The sequence below is a fragment of the Herpailurus yagouaroundi genome, unplaced genomic scaffold (assembly GCF_014898765.1).
Source record: "Herpailurus yagouaroundi ecotype Mexico unplaced genomic scaffold, PumYag 77, whole genome shotgun sequence".
Taxonomy (NCBI): Eukaryota; Metazoa; Chordata; class Mammalia; order Carnivora; family Felidae; genus Herpailurus; species Herpailurus yagouaroundi.
In genome coordinates this window covers 92,676,488-92,694,294 of record NW_024412388.1, presented here as the reverse complement: position 1 = coordinate 92,694,294, position 17,807 = coordinate 92,676,488, and the positions used below count along the sequence as shown (strand labels likewise).

Below are 17,807 nucleotides of genomic sequence, written 5' to 3'. Positions count from 1 at the left end.
AAACTTCAAGGTAGAGAACTCAAGTAGATAAATCCACAATTAACTAGCACTTTTTGGCAGATGTGTGTGTTGGTTCCTATGGCTGTCTGTGGTTATTGTCTATGGCCATGGCTTCCTTAACTCAGGAACTTAGAAGTAACTGTAACATACTGCTTTTGCATGGATGACTTCTTTTAATTACAAACTACATTATCAACAGCATGAATATGCTGGATAAGCAGAAAGTAAGAATTTTCTTGAAGGTCTCATGAAGAGAATAGTTAAAATTGGTAGCTTTATTAGTTTACAGTTCTTATTGAAAACTTTTATGGCTTTTAAACTTACTAATGGGGATGGTAAAAGTAAAGAGCTCAAACTAAATTAAAATCACCATTAAGGGGAGAAATTTGATGGGAAGGGGTTGCCACTGTATATACTGCCTCTAGACTTGAGGAGAGAGGCAATTCTTTTTCATATTTAATATTTAATTTTCATAATGGGCTCCTTCTTCAATTATTCATTCATTCCCTGCTTGTGCCAGGCTAAGCTCTTTACATATTTTTACACATATTATCCCCAATCCTCGCAACAATTTTGCAAGGTAAGTATTAGTCATTCATTTGTTTGAGCAACAAATATTTTTGTGTTAAGTGGTTGTTATGACCCTGGCTGTGAGCTAGGTGGTAAGAGTGGAACAGTGAAGAAGCAGTTTGAGTTCCCTTACCTTGAGGTGTTGTTCATTGTTGAATGGAGAGACAGTAAATAGGTCATTAGAGTGCCTTGTTATCTTAATATATGCTTCAGCAGTGTATAAATGCATAAAAAGTTTTTGAAGAGCAATGGTTATACTTTTGACAACCTCATCTTGTCTAAGAATCTTTCCTCTAGAAATACCTGCACACAATTGAAAAGATAATTGGCAAGGATGGTAATGCCACCATTGTTCTAATAGGCAAATGTTGAGAAAGCTCATTGGCAGCAGAATGGTCAAATCATTGTTACACTCGTATGCTGTAATGTTGTACAGCATTAAGGTGAATGAGGTAGATCTGTATGTGTTGACACAGCTGTCTGGGATATATTATTAAATGACAAACTCAGGTTGTAGAAAAGTCTGTATAATAGAAACATATTACCTAAAATAATAATCATGAAGAAAAGGGAACAGAATAGTGCAGGAGTCACACCAGATTTTTAGCTTTGGTGCCCTTTAAGCAGAGGTGTGTGTATGGTGGGAGTGGGGGGACAACTTCTGTGTGTTACTGTGTTATTTCAGTTTGACAAAATAAACATGAGTCCTTTTCAGATGTTTTAAACAGCAAAGGTGATAGGTAAAGGGCAGAGTTGTGTCCTACGGGAACACGAAGGACCCAGACTGGAGTGGGAGATGTCAGAGAAGACTGTGGTAGAGGGAATGGCCTATCTGAATTCAGGATGTTCATGGTCAGCATGAGGAGAGACACAGAATAAGTGTCCTGCTCAGGAGCATCCCAGTAGATGGCTTTGGAGCTGGCCACCTCTATACTTTAAAGGTTTATCCAGGTTGTCCTGAGTTCTTCACTTTGCCTCCACAATACAGCAGCCACTCTTCTTAAATCTCAGATTTCCACCTCTTCTCTATCTCAACTGCTGCTGGTGTAGACTTCTCATTTCTCAACTAGATGATTGAACCCCCCCCCCCCCGGGTCTCTGGACCCCTGGTCGGTATCCCATGTCCTTCTACCCCTGTTTATCCTTCACTGTGCTGAATGATCTTCTAAAAATGCAGTTTTGACCCGGGTATCTTCCTTTTTAAACTTTATAAATGATCTTTCATAGATTTTGGGATCTAATCCCACCTTCTAAAGCAAGCATATAGAAGCCCTTCTTACCTCTTCCACCTTCCTCCCACAGTAACTGTTACTTATATTATCTGGAAATATTTTACTTTCCTTAAAAATGCTGCTCTTCTTAACAAACAAGGGATAACATGGTGGTTGTCCTATTAGCTTGCAAATGTTCTGACTAGTTACCCCTTTGTGAGTTCATGTCTGTAATTTCATATTATGTTGAGGTAACAATTTATAAATCAATAAATTTCAGGGAAAATAGTCTTGCTGCCCTTGGGGATATTTTCTTTTGTAAATATTCTTGAATGAATGTTTCTAATGTCAGGAGAATCTGGCATTAATTTTTATACTTGTCTATTCCAAATCCGGATATGCTCCACCTTTATAGAATACACACTGTTCTAAAAACACTGCATTGACTAAACAGACTTATTTGCTTTGGCTAAACTTAGAATTAATGGATGGACTTGATGTACGATCAGATAGACACAAAACTGAGAGATGGTCCTGAGAGATTTACTTTAAGACATGCTATGTATTATTCTTCCATCCTTCCTGTCCACTGAATTTGTATCTTTATTTTTCTATTACTGAATGGTAATAAGTAATATTTTTAAGTAAATAATAGGAGTTGATTTCATCTTGGTGATTTTCAGAAATGTTTGTACTTTATAAACATGTAATACAGGACTAAAGTGATAGACTGTCTTTTGGCTCCCCCTTGTGGACAATTGTACACAAAACTCAACGGTCTTGGATGGGGATGGTTGTGAATAGTACCAATGGTGGGAAAAGGAACACAAAATACATTCTTACCTTTAGATACATTATAGTTATTTTAGAAAATATCTCAAAGAGTAAAATATATTTATATTATAATGTAAAATAGCAGTGGTGAAATATATCACGTAAAATACCTAATACTAATGCTATTGCTGTTTTTCTTCTGAGTAATGGCAATGCTGGGACCATAGCGTAAAATAGAATTTCAGATAGCAGATTTCACACCACAGGTTTAAAACGGTGTGCATCAGGATAAGGTTGATGCTAAAATTTGACAGTACTATTAATTCATGTGTCTACTACTTAGATTATTCCAGAATCTTCCAAAAGCTAGATATTTCTCAGTAATGCATAATTTTGGAATTTTAGCAAATGGTTATTTTTGAGTTAGCTTATTTTGATAAACTTATTTGTTCATTCATGATCTTCTGAATTTACAGATTCACTGAAGATTCCTTTATCTTTATTATGGGGAATTAATTGATACCTGATTGTGTCTTGCTTTCATATCAGATGTTCAAAAAAGTTAAACCAGGAAGAAATAGCATAGTCTTTCAATTAAACTTTATTTGTCTATAATGATAATTTTATATAATAAAAGTTCACCTTTACTGGGTTAATCATTTGATGGGCATTATCTCACTTAATCTTTTCAGTAACTCCATGGGGAGGCTGGTAGTTAGTTGTCCTAACCCACATTTTATAGAGCTTAGGAAAGGTGAGCTTAGCTAAAATCTGTGAGCCAGGGCTCAACCAGATTCTCTTGCTCCAGAGCTATCTGTTTATAACTTCAGCAGTGTACTTCTTCCTGAAGTAGGCAAGAGATAGGTACACGTGTGGCTAATACTCTTTAAGAGACTTCTGTGGCGTACTGAGACATTGCTAGTAGGTCTTGGTATTTGAACTGAGGAATTAGAAGATGAACTCAGCTCAGAGAGAGATTTTTGCCTTCCGCACCCCTCATTTTGAATAGGACTTACAGAAGAACCTCTTTAAATTTTGTTTAGTTTTGAGAGCACAAATTATATCTGTTATCATAGAAATAGGTTTCATGAGAAAAATACATTTTAGCTCTTTGGGTTCATCACTAACTCTTTGAGCAAGATAATCTTAGGTGTAAAAGTGGCAAGGAAGGGTAAAATCGCTAGGTTCTAAAACTATAGCAGGGCACATTTAGGCATAGGTACCAAGGTCTTCATAAGTAATCATTAAGATAGATAGATAGATAGATAGATAGATAGATAGATAGATAGATAGTCAAGGGGTTAGGAAACTCTTTCTGAAAATACTCAGAATAATTTTCTTAAAGTTAGCAATTATAAAGAATAGCTATCATTTAAACAGTTTTCATGTATTATCTTCTTAATTCTTACAGTAACCTAATGATTATTAATTACCTAACTATGATTATAGGCAGTATCCAGATGATAAAACTGAAGCCCAGGGTAGTTAGGCAGTTTGCTGGAGGTTTTTGGCTAATGAAATGTAAAGCCAGGATTTGAACTCGTTTGAACTAGCTCAAGAGCCCGCACTCTAAACCACTTGGCTGTATAGCAGTGCTTTCCAGTAGAACTCTCTGTGATGATGCAAATGTTTGATGACTGTGTATTGCAATACAGTAGCCACTAGCCAGGTTTGGCTACTGGGCACTTGAAATGTGGCTAGCACAACTAAGAAACATTTAAATAGCTTGTCCGTGTGGCCAGTGGCTACTGTACTTGGACAGAACAACTTTACAAGATCTTTCAGATTCTGTAGAAGTGGAGATAGAAGACCTTTAGTATTACCTCATCTAACTTCTTGCTTTAATGATAAGGAAACTGTAAACCAGATGCTTAACAATCTGCTTAGAGTAACAGTTAAAGAAGGGACCAGATTATAACCCAGGAGTTTATAATTTTCAGAAACCGCTCTTCCCATTCTGTACTTTTGTTGGTATCTGCAAATTTACATTTCTGCTGCCATTGTTAATCTTAGATTGTAAGATTATCTTTGAAAAAAATTCTTATCTTTCCCGAAGTACATGTCTAATTAACGCTTTCCTTTTTTTCTCAGGTTATAGAAACACTGTCACGACTTTCTCGCACACCTATAGCGTTGGCCACAGGAATCAGGTAAGCTTGATTCAAGTGTTCATTTGCTCAATGAATGTAATGATTATTTACTGAATGGTTACTATTTGTAAAGGACTTTGCATACAGGGACCATATCTCATTCATGCACACACAGTGCCTGGTATTTCAGTGCCTACTACACATTTGAAATCAATTGAGCAAGTAAGAACTTATTTATAGAGTTGAATAAGATACATTGGCTAAACATCATTGTCAATTCACTACTGACTGTTACTGGTAGGGTTCTTTGTTTTCTTAATTTCCTCCAACATTTCATTTCATTACATACGATTCATCAAAACAAACACAAATGCTCAAGTAAATACATACTTAAAAGATGTTGTAGTACATTTATTTCCTATAGTCCATAACCATGACTCACAACTTTCAGGAATTCAAAAAGTAAATCAGACAAATATAAAATCATATGTGTACAAGGATATGTGTTGAGGATTGGTACTAAGTGAAAAAGTTGGAAATAGGTTAAATTAATTGTGCCATCTCTGTGCAATGGAGTATTATGCAGTCAGTAAGCATGGAAATAAATGTAGATGTGTATATCATGTTGGACTTTTTCTGTTTACTACATTCTCAAGTTATATCAGTCAGAAAATCGTATTTTTAGTAACATTAATGATAGAAAGTTTCAGTAGCTACACAGCTAGGCCACATAGAAATGGAATGGATCTCATTTTTTTACCTTGTTTTCTCAGAGGTCCATACCTTAGTCTCCAGCCTTTATGGGGCTCTGTGATGCTGTCTCTCTCCCTCTGTTGCTTCTATTTTTCTGTGTCCAACTCACATTCAGGTTTTAAGAAGAGGATATAAGCACATTTTACAGGACTGATCAGCAGTAACTAGGCAGCCCCTTCCCTGGATACAAAGCCTAATGACCTCAGGGAGGATACCCTGCGTACCCTTTTTTGGAAATGGGCTGTGACTTTGGCAGCTTCCTACAGAAGTAATCTCTAGGCTGGGTACATGTTCAACACCTTGCAATTTGCTCTACATGATTCATCTTTCCATCTTAATATTTATTTTATGTCATTATATGTAAACAGATTTTGAAATCAATAGCCTGATTCTATTTTGATGTATTTATGCATATTTGATTCTGAAAGCATATATATTAGAAGGTTTTTCTTTCCTTCTTAATTATTCTTATCTATATTTTCAAATTTTCTGCAGTGAACTTCATATAAGAGCATAATCAAATGTGCCGGAATTTATTTAAAAAAAAAGTATTTTGAAACTTTAGCATTTCTCACATTTTAATTTACTTGAAAAATGTAGCTTCTTTAAATGTCTTAAGTATTCAATTAATCCATAAGGCAGTGTGAAAATCTGCTTTTCAGTATATTAAATATAGTTATCACTTAGTGCTCATTTATTATTTTGTTGGATCCTCTTATTTTTGTGAAATGTGACATGCTGGCTGCATGTAAAGAAAGTAAAACTTTTGGCATGATAGTATAATTATGCCTGTGTTAGACATGCACTCAGGCATTATGTGGGTGTTATGTAAAAGCTCATAGTACAGTAGGCAAAAAAAAGTCAATGGCTAGGAATTAGGGGATAAACGAAAGTGCTTTTCTTTTAATAGGGGACAAAGAAAACATCCTACTCTTCGTAAGGTCTGGGTTTCCTCCTTTGTCCAGTAAATGAAAATAAAATACACAACATAAATATCTTGTCCAAGTAGAGAAGTCTGCAAGAATCAATCATATATTGAGGGCATGATATGTTGGTCTTCTAATAATTTTTCTCTATATTTGGTGAGCTGAGTCACGTGAAGATGACTGTTACCAAACTATCTGTCAGTCAGATCAGATTCCATAGGTGAAAAGAGATGGTGCTGAACACAGGGGCACTTGGGTGGCTGCCTGTTCTCTGAACTGGGGAGCTGCAGTGGCCGCATTGTGGTGAGCCTGCAGGTAAGTGGTGTGTGGCACATCAGATGGGCACCTTAGCATGTCCACAGCTGCTCACGTGACTGCGATGACCACTGGTAATTGCTCCAGATAATTTGGGGTAGCAGGTGTCACAGCCTCCCTGGGGGATTCCCTGGGCAGCCACGGGACAGGCACTTTGGGAGACCCCCAGGATGTTGTGTTACACATGGTGACTGACCTGACCACTTTGGTGGCAGCTGAGCTCATGCATTTAGTGAGAAGTAAATGCCTAGCCTAGCTGTTGATAATTTCACCCTTTTCTCCCTTCTCCCTCTCTCCTAGGCCCTTCCCAACAGAAGAAAGTGTTAATGATGAAGACATTTACAAAGGCCTTCCTGATTTAATAGAGTATGTTGGGCATCTTCAGCAAAATTAAACCACTGCCAGTTTTTGCATTCTTGGTGGATTTTAACGATGGATGTTAAAATAGCTTTCAGAAGTGGAAAAGTGGCTTAATGATTAAGACGTGTAAGAATTCACCTCAAACTAGTGATGGAAAGCTTCACGAGAGAACGTACTTTGTAGTTCCTATGGCGTGCCCGACACCGTGCCAGTCCTTAAGACAAGTAAAGAAAACAGACTGCAATGAAGTCGAATTTGGAAGTTTCTCAAAGGCGTACTAGAGGTGGTGGGTAAAACTGGGGTGGACAATTAAGGAACAAGGACAAAGAAACAGGATCTACTAGAATTGTAGGGCAGATAGTGCGTGCCTTTGTCTGTTCAAGGAAGGGCGAGATTAGTGTGGGCTGGAGTTATTTAGGGAGTTTCATTAGATGGTGTTTGTTCTGCACAGAGAATCCTTTTGGGTTTCATTATTTAATAGTCAGGAAAGGCAAAGGCCTTTGCACCTGATTATCTTCTGCTGATTGAGTGACTTGTGCAGATTACAAATAAATATAAGACATGATCCCCACCCCTCAAGGAACTAATGACAAAGACCAGGCTTGTTTGCAAAGAATTATAATAAGAAATATATTATGCTCCAGGAGGGATTCAGGTTCTGTGGAAATTCATCCATTCATCCATCCTAATACACTAGCACTCCAACCTTGTTCTTGCTGTAGGACCTTTGCACTTGCTCCTTCTGCCCTTATGGCTGACCCGTCACCTTTCCCATTTTTGCTCGGATGTCTCTCCAGAGAGAGGCCTTCCTGACAACTGCATCTGAAATTGCTGTGGGCCCTTTACCTAGCTATATGGTTTTAAGGCAATCACTACTGCCTGAGACCATCTTTGTTTGCTTCATTTGTTGTCCACGTCCTCGTTCGAAGGTCAACTTGGTGAGATCAGGGACTTAACCTTGTTCTTGGCTGTCGTCCTAGAACTTTACATAGCATCTGGTGAATAGTAGGTCCTCGATAAATATTTGTGTTCTGAATGACTAAGCAGAATTGCATTAAGCATCTACTGTTTCAGCATTATGCTTCAGGCCCGAGCTGTTTAGTTGTATAAATAAGAGCTTATTGAGAGCTCATAACCATGTTACATGCATTATTTTGTGGTATACACACACAATGAGGTTGTTCCTAGTATCCCAATTTGTGAAGGAGAAAACTGAATTGTGAAAGCTAAGAAACTTGTTGAAGGTCATAGCTAGTAAATTTTAGCATTTGGATTTGAACTCAAACACTTCTTACTCCAGAGCTGAGGCTCTTCCTCATGGCAGTGACCCCAGGAAGCACCTTGAATTGCCCATCTGGGAACTTCCTGTAGAAGAGCAGAGGACAGTGCTGACAGGAGACTCTGGGATGGCTGCTGAGATGCTCTTCCCAGAATAGGTTTCACTTGCATGGGCCTTGAAGTCTTATATTTTAAATGTGAGTTAAGGATAGTTTCTTATCTCTTGTTAACACCTCTAAGAACTCACGGATCTTGAGCAAGATTGATGCTGATCATCTCATTGAATTGGCTACAGTCTTCATAAAGTGACTGTAAGGTTACTGGTATTATAACCAAATCCTCTGAAATGTTAGGAAGATTATATTATTTCTAGAGCTATTATGATGTTCTTTTTTGAGCCCTGCCAATTGTTGCTTACAGCTACTAATTTTCCTAGCTTTTCCCCATCTTTTTCTGTGGATGTCAGGATAAACCCTGTGAGGGTGCATCCCTAGCTAAGTTTGGAGAAACCTGGGCTCCTGATCCAGCTGCTCTGAGATAGCAGCTCATGTTCTGTGAGATGCAGCCTGCTTCAACTTTCCATCTGGTGGTAGAAGGTCTAAATATGGTTATTCCTGCAGGTGCTTGCTTTTGAGTTTGCTATGACACCTTGATTTTCAGTCTTAGCTTTGTTAAGATCTCTATGGCTCATATCCTTAACTCTGACTTTTGGGGGTGAGTCACCCCAAGGGAAGCCCCTGGAACAAACACTGCAGTGGGAATCCTACTCTCCACTGCAGTGGGAATCATTCTCTTCTCACGTGGAGAGAAACAGACACAGGTTGGAATGGAGGTGTGAGGTGGCTAGGCCGCACAGTGTCTTTGCTTTTTCTACCTTGATGATCAGGGTGTCACTCTCGCCCATATATAAATGGCCTGGACATGGGAGAAGTAACATAGATTATTGTAGAATTGTTGACCACTGGAAGAATCACAGGTGTCCTTTCCCACTCCCCCCAGCTTCATTTTATACAGGTCAGGAATTCTTGACCAGACTGTTAGCAGGAAAAGCTCCCTTAGTATGGGATAGAATGTAAAAAAACCCCAAACCATTCTAGCCCAATCTTGAGAGTGTGTGTGGGTGCATTTGCATGCACACACATGCATGTGTGTCACTCCTACGATTCTTTAAAAATTGTTCTCCAGTTTTATTGAGAAATAATTGAACTACATCCTTGTGTAAGTTTAAGGAGTACAGTATATAGTTTTATTTACATATATCATGAAATGATTGCCACAGTAGGGTCAGCTAACACCTATCAACTTACATAGACACAATTGAAAGAAAAAAGGTAAAAAAAAAATTGTCCTTGTGATGAGAACTCTTAAGGTTTACTCTCCTAACAACTTTTCTGTATACCATGCAGCAGTGTTAGCTGAAGTCATCATGTCGAACATTCCATCCCTAGTACTTATTTACCTTATTGCTGGAACTTTATACCTTTTAATCACTTTCCTCCAATGTCCCTCACCCCCGCTTCCACTTCTGATCCCCACCAAGTCTGATCTCCTCTCTTTTTCTATGACAGGTTTTTTTGTTTTTTTTTGTTTTGGTTTGTTTTTGTTTTTGTTTTTGTTTTTGTTTTGGATTCCACACAGGAGTGAGATCACACAGTGTTTGGCTTTCTCTGTCTTACTTATTTCATTCAGCATAATTCCCTCATGGTCCATCCATGTTACTTTAAATGGTAGAATTTCCTCATTTTTTATGCTGAATATTACAGTGTGTGTATGTATATATGTGTGTGTATACATATATATATATATATACACATATATATACAGATTTATATATATACTTATATATGTGTGTATATGTATATATATGTGGATGATATATGTACATATATACAAATTTATGTATATACATATACATATATATGTGTGTGTGTATATATATGTACACACACACACACACACCACAGCTTCCTAATCCATTCATCAATCAGTGGACACTTAGGTTGTTCCCATATCTTAGTTATTCTAAATAATGCTGCACATGAAGGTGCAGATACCATTATGAGCTAGTGTTTTTGTTTCCTTTGGATATATCCCAGAAGTGGAATTGCTGGATCATATTGTATTTCTATTTTTAATTTTTTGAAGAACTTCCATACCGTTTTCCACAGTGACTGCACCAATTTACAGTCCCACCAACAGGGCATGAGGGTTTCTTTTCTGCATATCCATGCCAGCATTTATCTCTTGTCTTTTGGTGATGGCCATTCTAACAGGCATGAGATGGTATCACGTTGTGGTTTTAAGTTGCATTTTCTTAATGTCTAGTGATGTTGAGCATCTTTTCACGTACCTGTTGGCCCTTCATATATCTTCTTTGGAGAAATGTCTAGTCCTATCCTTTGCCTATTTTTTAATTGGGTTATTTTGTTGTTGTTCTTGAGTTGTATGGGTTGCTTATCAGATAGATGGTTTGTAAATATTTTTGTCCTACTCCATAGGTTGTCTTTTCAGTTTGTTGATGGTTTCTTTTGCTGTGCAGAAGCTTTCTAGTTTGATGCAGTCCCGCTTGTTTATTTTTAGATCTTGTTGCTTGTGCTTTAGGTGTCCTATCTCCTACAATTATTAAAGAAAAATCTGTGTGTATTCATACAGTATGTGCCTCTACCCTCACTGGAAAAAGTCAAAAGCAACACTTAAGCAAGATGAGGTGTTTTTTTTGGGGGGGGGGGGGGCGGGAGGTGGTCAAAGGCAGCAGAGCTGGGATTAGGAGTAACAGAGAAATGGATTTCACAGCCTATCTTCTTGTTGAACAGGTTCTCTTTGATGCAGAGCCTCTTCCTTCATTTCCTAGCTCCCTCATAGATTCCTCAAACCTTCCTATCCTTTGCATTATAGAAAGTGTTCAGACCGGTTGAACTCTCCCCTGTTATCTGTGACTTGCCATCTGCCCAATTTTACAAAGTAGGAAGCTAAGTGGCATCCTCCACTCCTTTCCCCCCTCTCTCTAATTCTGACTCTTTGGTCACCAAGTCTGGTTGACTGCACCTGATGCAGTCTCTTTCTCTCTCTCCGCATATGCCTTTACTCACTCTAGTTATGGCTCTCGCTATCTCTTACCCACAGGGTTTCATTTCGGGGCTTATTATCTTCTTGCTCCCTCCACTCTACTGCTGTATAGAGCTTCCTCTTGTACCTCCTCTTGTATCCCAAATGCCCAGGTAAGGTTGAGGTTACAGGGTGTACTGCCTTTCTCAGGTTGGTTTTAGTCGTCCCTTTGGGGGTCACATTCACTTACCTGAATGAGATGCCACTCATGATGTTGCCAGGCTCTTCATAGCTTTTGCCTTTGTACATGTTGGTGTCCTTTTCTGGAATGTCCTTCTCCTCACTGAGTATGTGTCACCTCTGAGGGCAGAAACTGTGTCTGCCTAGTGTACAACCATATCTCCTGGAACATGGTAGTATTTATTTAGCAAATACCTATTAAATAAATAAATACATTCAAGATCCTGTTCAGATGTAATATCTGTTGTGAAGCCTTCCCGAACTTCTTTAGTCAGAGTTAGTCTTTCCCTTTTTGTTCTACTTTGTCCCTTTTTACTCCTACATTCTGCATTCATCTGCTCTGTTGTACTTCTAGAATTATGTGTTCACATGCTGTTACCTACACTAGACTATGGGAGAGTCCTCAGATCTTCTTGATCTATATTCTTAGCACTGAAGAGTCTGGACCTCAGTAGGTTCTTAGAAAATGTCTGTGGAGTGAATGGTTGGGTAGACCGCTAACTCTAGAACAAATTTTTCTGAGAGCAGACTTCTCTGACATATTTGTTACTACCAGATAAGTCTCCCTTAAGGCGCCTTTCTTTCTTCTGAATGTTTGAAACAGTTCATTCCTATCAAATGCTTCCAAATAATCCTTCATGACAACATAGACAACCTTGTGATTGAACCTATTTTGAAAAATGCTCCCAAGTCGTAGAGTGACATTTACAGTTACAGTGTTCTTATTTTTGTACATATAAATTTTATACTGTTCTATCTGCACAGGCCCAAGATAGGTGCTAAGGGCTGGCAGTATTGAAGGAGTTGATTTTTTTTTTTTTCAGAGAAAGGTTAATGCTTCTTTCTAACATGTCTAAATGTATTAATCTCAATTCTTTGGGATTATTAGTGAATAGAAGCTATATATAGAAGTCTTGAACTGAAAGGAAAAACTGGAGTAGTAATAAAACATGTGATAGGTGCAACCAGCTATTTCTACTTTGAGTGAATGGGTTTACAATATCATATGAAGGATTTAGGAAAGATACATCAGTCAGTTACTGTGTAAGTGCCACGGAAGCTTTAAAAATAGGGATGTTTTTCAACTATCAGGAGATCAGCTGATTTCAAATGCCTTGTGGCCTTGGAACCATTTTTTTTTTTTACATAGAAAACAGGCAAATAAAACAGATAATGGTAGGATCTGGATGACTCAGGGACTTGTACATACTCTCTGAGTAGACCGGATGGAGTGTGGTTGGAAAACCACTGCATTAGATACTGGCAATAATAACCCTGCAGAAACTGATGCTTTTCTTCTTATTTTTTTTTAAGTTTACTTACTTTGGAAGGGGGAAGAGAACAAGTGGGAGAGGGGTAGAGAGAGAGAATCCCAAGCAGGCTCTGCGCTGACAGTGCAGAGCCCAACACGGGGCTTGATCTCAAGTACCGTCAGATCGTGACCTGAGCCGAAATCAAGAGTTAGTTGCTTAACCGACTGAACCACCTAGGCGTTCTGAAACTGATGCTTTTAAAAGACTATTTATAAACTATGAGATTGTCCCCAGCACCCCCTGTGTTCCCCATGTTGTACCCCTTAATATATATGATCAACCTCAGGCCTTGAAATAGGAAAAATGTGGGCCATATGATAGAGTAATGAAAACATTTAGAATGTAAGACTAAGTTTTAAATCTGGATCTGCCATGGACAAGCTGTGTTTCCACGGGCAAGTTAAATAACCCTCAGTTCTCTCAGCTTCCTTATCTCTATAAGGGATCAAATAGTAATGCCTGATAGCACAGATAGTGAATACTGGGCTTGGGCCAGCTACATGAAGTCATGTGTGCAGAGTGATCATTTATGTGCTTGTACATGGTAAATACCCAGTGAATGTTAGCTGTCACTGCCATCCTGGGTGGATTCTGTTGTTTGGCATTGTTCTCATTAGGAGGGAAAGAGCCGTAACGTAAAGCCTTTTGACTCTTCCCATGAATTATGTTTTATTTCCTCTCTGGGTTTTCTACTAGGCTCTATGTAGCTGTTGCATTTACTGCATAAGAGAAAATGACCTGAGTATCCTACCCTTTGTTGTAGTGAAACCCATGTGGAAGATGAAGAAGGTCTCTACGACTGTGTTTATGGGGAAGACGAAGGTGGAGAAGTCTATGAGGACTTAATGAAGGCAGAGGAAGCACATCAAGCCGTAGGATCTCACTTGCCTTCTTGTTAAAGTTACTTTGAGTATTTTATTAGGAAAGTGATTCCTTGTAAGACTAATTAATATAAATATTTGTGTAACTTCTGCTAGAACAGGCTTTTGTTTTCTTTTTACCTTTGCTAGCTTTTAACTACATAATCATGATTTACTGCATTTGGAGACACATACACCCAGCATTTTATAGTTCACAACAACCAGAGGGAATCTCTGGTCTAGTCCTTGAATTCTACTTGTCAGGAAGGAAAGTCTGAGAGAGAAATGCCACCCAGCCTAATAGTGCCAAAGTGGCAGTAGAACATAATTTCAGGGGGGGCGCCTGGGTGGCGCAGTCGGTTAAGCATCCGACTTCAGCCAGGTCACGATCTCGCACTCCGTGAGTTCGAGCCCCGCGTCGGGCTCTGGGCCGACGGCTCAGAGCCTGGAGCCTGTTTCAGATTCTGTGTCTCCCTCTCTCTCTGCCCCTCCCCCGTTCATGCTCTGTCTCTCTCTGTCCCAAAAATAAATAAACGTTGAAAAAAAAAATTTAAAGAACATAATTTCAGGGAATTGTGAAAGGATTCTTCTTATCATGAAAGGAAATCTTCTCTTACAAAGCAGTTTAATCTTCTTTAAATTTGATGTAGCATAAAATATATGTTAAAGAATATTTCTTCATATTTGTTCGGGGGTTGATGAGAAGTATTTTTTACTTTTGTTTCATTATAGGTTTCCTAGTATTTTTACTGTTTTATAAATTTAGTTTCAGATATTGTCATAGTCAGTATGCACGCACAGAGGTTAATCTACCACAAAAATATCTAAAACATTCAGAAAGAATTACTCTGAATTATTTTCTCATCTCTAATTTGAAACAAAAAAAATGGTCAGTCGTGTAGGCTTTTATTAATCTTTAAAAAATTTTTTTAATGTTTATTTATTTTTGAGAGAGAGAGAGACAGAGCATGAACAGGGGAGGAGCAGAGAGAGAGGGAGACACAGAGTCCAAAGCAGGTTCCAGGCTCTGAGCTGTTAGCACAGAGCCTGATGTGGGGCTCAAACCCACGAACCACGAGATCATGACCTGAGCCGAAGTCAGACGCTTAACTGACTGAGCCACCAAGGCACCCCGTTATTAATCTTTTTTTTATACAAAACCCTTTCCTCATCAGCTAGGTGGTAGTATGGGATTTTTTAGTGCTGTGATGAATTTCCTCAGCTCTCTTTGTAGTCTTGGCTTTAATAAAAGGCTGGTGGGTTGTCCAGTGCCCCAGATAGGGAGAGTAGCTTCTGTGGGATGGAAACAAGTTACCTGGCCTGTATTTGGTAGTGAATGAGCTTTAACCCACTGTGTGAGCTGACAGGCTGCCTGTGGCAGTATTTTGACTATTTTTAGGTGACAGGGTATCATCTGTATCTCCTAATATAATTATCATCTGCTCGGGGTACCAGCAAAGTCTTGAGTGTGTCTCCCAAGGACAGTCTTCATTCAGCTGACAGCGCTGGGTTGTTTCCATGGGGCAGGGTTCACAGCAGTGATAATTTAAATGCATGGGGCCCTTCTTGTGTACGTCTCAGTGTGCTATAGGTGCTCTACCAGGATAGCTCATTTACAGCTCCTTAGGGTTGGAACTGTAGTTCTCACTGTTTTGTGGAGGAGAAGACTGAGACATGGAGAAAATAGGTAACTTATTCACAAGAACCAGCGAATTACAGAAAAACTGGTACTTGAGCCCAGTTCTACCTGAGGCCCACACCTTCCATCTTAATATTATGCTCTGCTACCTCCAGTCTTAACACCTAGTGGAAGAGCCAAACACGAGAATGTTAATTCTTCACAAAAAGTATTTTAAGATTTTTATTTATCAAATGACCTTTTGATATTTTGCAAGTATTTCTACAGCACTTGTAAAGTACGCTGTACGTTAAGAACACTAGATGACACCATGGGTGATGTTTCCAGAATGAATAACATTTATAATGAAAGAGATTTTTTTCAGTATAAAGAGGGTGTATCCTCAGAAGTTTATTTTTAATTATTTAAACCTTTTTCATTTACATTGTTCAAAATTTTAAGAACAGATACTTCTTAAATGCCATAAATAGATCTTTTGGTTGTGTTTTATTAAAATGGAAAGCTTAAGAAAATCAGTAGTTTTGAGTTCTTTCTATGTACTACCAGAGAGATTATTTAATACATGTGTTTGATTAAATACTTTTTTTGATAACTCTAATTGCAGAAATGTCCAGAAAATGACATACGAAGTTGCTGCCTAGCAGAAATTAAGCAGACAGAAGAAAAATACACAGAAACGTTGGAGTCAATAGAAAAAGTAAGTTATCAGGTATTATTTTTGATGTCCAAATAGTGCATTTTATAGTTAATATATGAGACTCAGTGTGTCTTCTGTATGCTTTCTAATTTTCAGTAAAACAAGCAGACTTACTTATTCCACAACTAGTTAACTGATTTCTTAGTATCTGAGTGGCACTGTGCTAGGCACTGAGTATATAGCAATAGACACAACAAAACTCTTGTTCTCATGACACTTTCTGTCTCATAGGAGGGTTTATAATTTAAGCAAGTAAGTGGGCCAGGCGGTGATAAATTCTCTGAAGAAAAACCAGTCAGGGAAAGAGGACAGAGAGTGATGTGGGTGGGCTGGTATTATTTTATGTAAAGCAGTAATGGAAGGCCTCTTTAGTAAGATCACATTTTAGCAGACAGCTGAGGAAATTGAGGGAGCAAGCCATGCCAACATCCCAGAGATGATGGTTCCTGGGAGAAAGGCCCTCAGATGAGACAGTGTTCAGTGTGTTTCAAGGAGTAGCAGTAGTCCAGGTGTCTGAAGCAGCGTGAGTGAAGAGAAGCAGGGAGAGCAAAGAGCTGGTGAGCTACCGCATCGCGTTGGGGGGCACAGAGAACACCTCGCTCAAAGCTGGAGTGTGTGAGTAGAAGTGACATGATCTAATGTAAGTTTCTTCACAGCATATTCTGACTTTTTGGGAGAAAAGTTAGAAGGATATTGCAATAATCAGATTGACAGAACATGGCAGTATTTGTAGAGCTGGTAGGGAATGGTCAGATTCTGAATACATTTTGAAAGTAGAGCTGAGCAGATTAGATGATAAATTAGGTGAAGGATATATGGGAAAGGGAGCAATCAAGAACGCTAGGCTTATAGCATGAATAGTTGTTGTGTGAGTAGTAAAGATGGTTACTGAGCTGAGGAGGACAGGTCTGGGAATCACGAGTCTGTTGGGACATTCTACATTTGCAATGTCTATTAGCTTCCAAGGGGCTGTGTTGAGGAGGGAGTTAGATACATGAGGCTGGCATTAAGGGGAGAGGTTGACAAATAGATGGGGCCATTATCATTACACAATGGCTTATAAGGTCAGTGGTACTGGATGAATTCACCTAGGGAATGAATGTTGATGAAGGAGAGATTTGAGGCCACCTCTGGCAAGTTCTACATTTAGAGGTTAAGAAAATGAGAATAAGGAGATAGTTCTGGATGTTTAGGAAAAGAGTTGAAGGTTTTGCAGAGTTGTTTAGGAGAGAGGGGGAATAAATGGACTAGGGAAATGTAGGATTATGCATTGTCACAGGCTCAATTGAAAATTAGACTATTGATCTAGTTCATATTTAACTTCTTAGGTACAGGCACAACATATATGGCAAGCTAGATTTAACAAGCTAGATTTGTTCTTCCAGAAAAGCATGCTGGAAGAAGGAAGGGTAAGGGAAGTGATTCTCATGATGGTTTATGCAGTGTAAACTTGGTGGGGAGGAAGTGAGGACTAGAGATATAGAATGATCAGTGTAGGGGCGCCTGGGTGGCGCAGTTGGTTAAGCGTCCGACTTCAGGTCACGATCTCGCGGTCCGTGAGTTCGAGCCCCGCGTCGGGCTCTGGGCTGATGGCTCAGAGCCTGGAGCCTGTTACTGATTCTGTGTCTCCCTCTCTCTCTGCCCCTCCCCCGTTCATGCTCTGTCTCTCTCTGTCCCAAAAATAAACGTTGAAAAAAAATTAAAAAAAAAAAAAAAAAAAAAAAAAAAAAAAAAAA

The 17,807-nt window shown here is 38.8% G+C and overlaps 1 protein-coding gene across 2 annotated transcripts in view; it reads left to right on the top strand.

The window, feature by feature from the left end:
* Nucleotides 1-17,807, top strand: part of VAV3 (vav guanine nucleotide exchange factor 3) — a 271,460-nt gene that overhangs the window by 71,978 nt on the left and 181,675 nt on the right. The window contains exons 2-5 of one of the 2 annotated variants that reach the window (XM_040471158.1): nt 4,647-4,705; nt 6,940-7,005; nt 13,639-13,747; nt 15,979-16,071. In XM_040471158.1, the coding sequence (XP_040327092.1) occupies nt 4,647-4,705; nt 6,940-7,005; nt 13,639-13,747; nt 15,979-16,071 (327 nt within the window). The other variant, XM_040471159.1, reaches the window with a different exon arrangement.